This window comes from Phaethon lepturus, unplaced genomic scaffold, assembly GCF_000687285.1.
Source record: "Phaethon lepturus isolate BGI_N335 unplaced genomic scaffold, ASM68728v1 scaffold45148, whole genome shotgun sequence".
NCBI lineage: Eukaryota > Metazoa > Chordata > Aves > Phaethontiformes > Phaethontidae > Phaethon > Phaethon lepturus.
The window spans coordinates 1-266 of record NW_010560624.1 but is presented as its reverse complement, the minus strand read 5'-3'; the positions used below and the strand labels follow the sequence as shown (position 1 = coordinate 266).

General features: G+C 68.8%; 1 protein-coding gene across 1 annotated transcript in view; it reads right to left on the bottom strand.

Annotated features, from left to right (window-relative positions):
- STAT6 (signal transducer and activator of transcription 6, interleukin-4 induced) overlaps positions 1 to 97 on the bottom strand; it is a gene marked incomplete at both ends in the record, with an annotated part of 4,015 nt that extends 3,918 nt beyond the window's left edge. The window contains one exon of the mRNA XM_010293722.1: positions 36 to 97. Coding sequence (XP_010292024.1) covers positions 36 to 97 — 62 coding nt within the window. The remainder of the gene's footprint in view (positions 1 to 35) is intronic.
- Between the last annotated feature and the right edge of the window lie 169 nt (positions 98 to 266).

The following is a 266-nucleotide window of genomic DNA, read 5'->3' as shown; positions in this document are numbered from 1 at the left end:
CGGGGTCGCCCCTGGTGCCCCAGACCCCCACTCACGCTCTCTGGGGGTTTCGCTTCTGTCTTCAGCTGCGGGTCCCGCACGTTCTGTTGCAGAGAGGCTGTGGAGGAAGGATAGCGGTGGCACGTCTGCATTGCACTGCCCGGCACCCCAGGGGGGCACGCTGCCTTCGCTATGCCCCACGGCAGACCCACACCGAGCAGGGACCCATCCTGCCCCCTCACCTGCGGGGCCATCCCGCAGCGCCTGGATCTCACGCACGCGGTGCT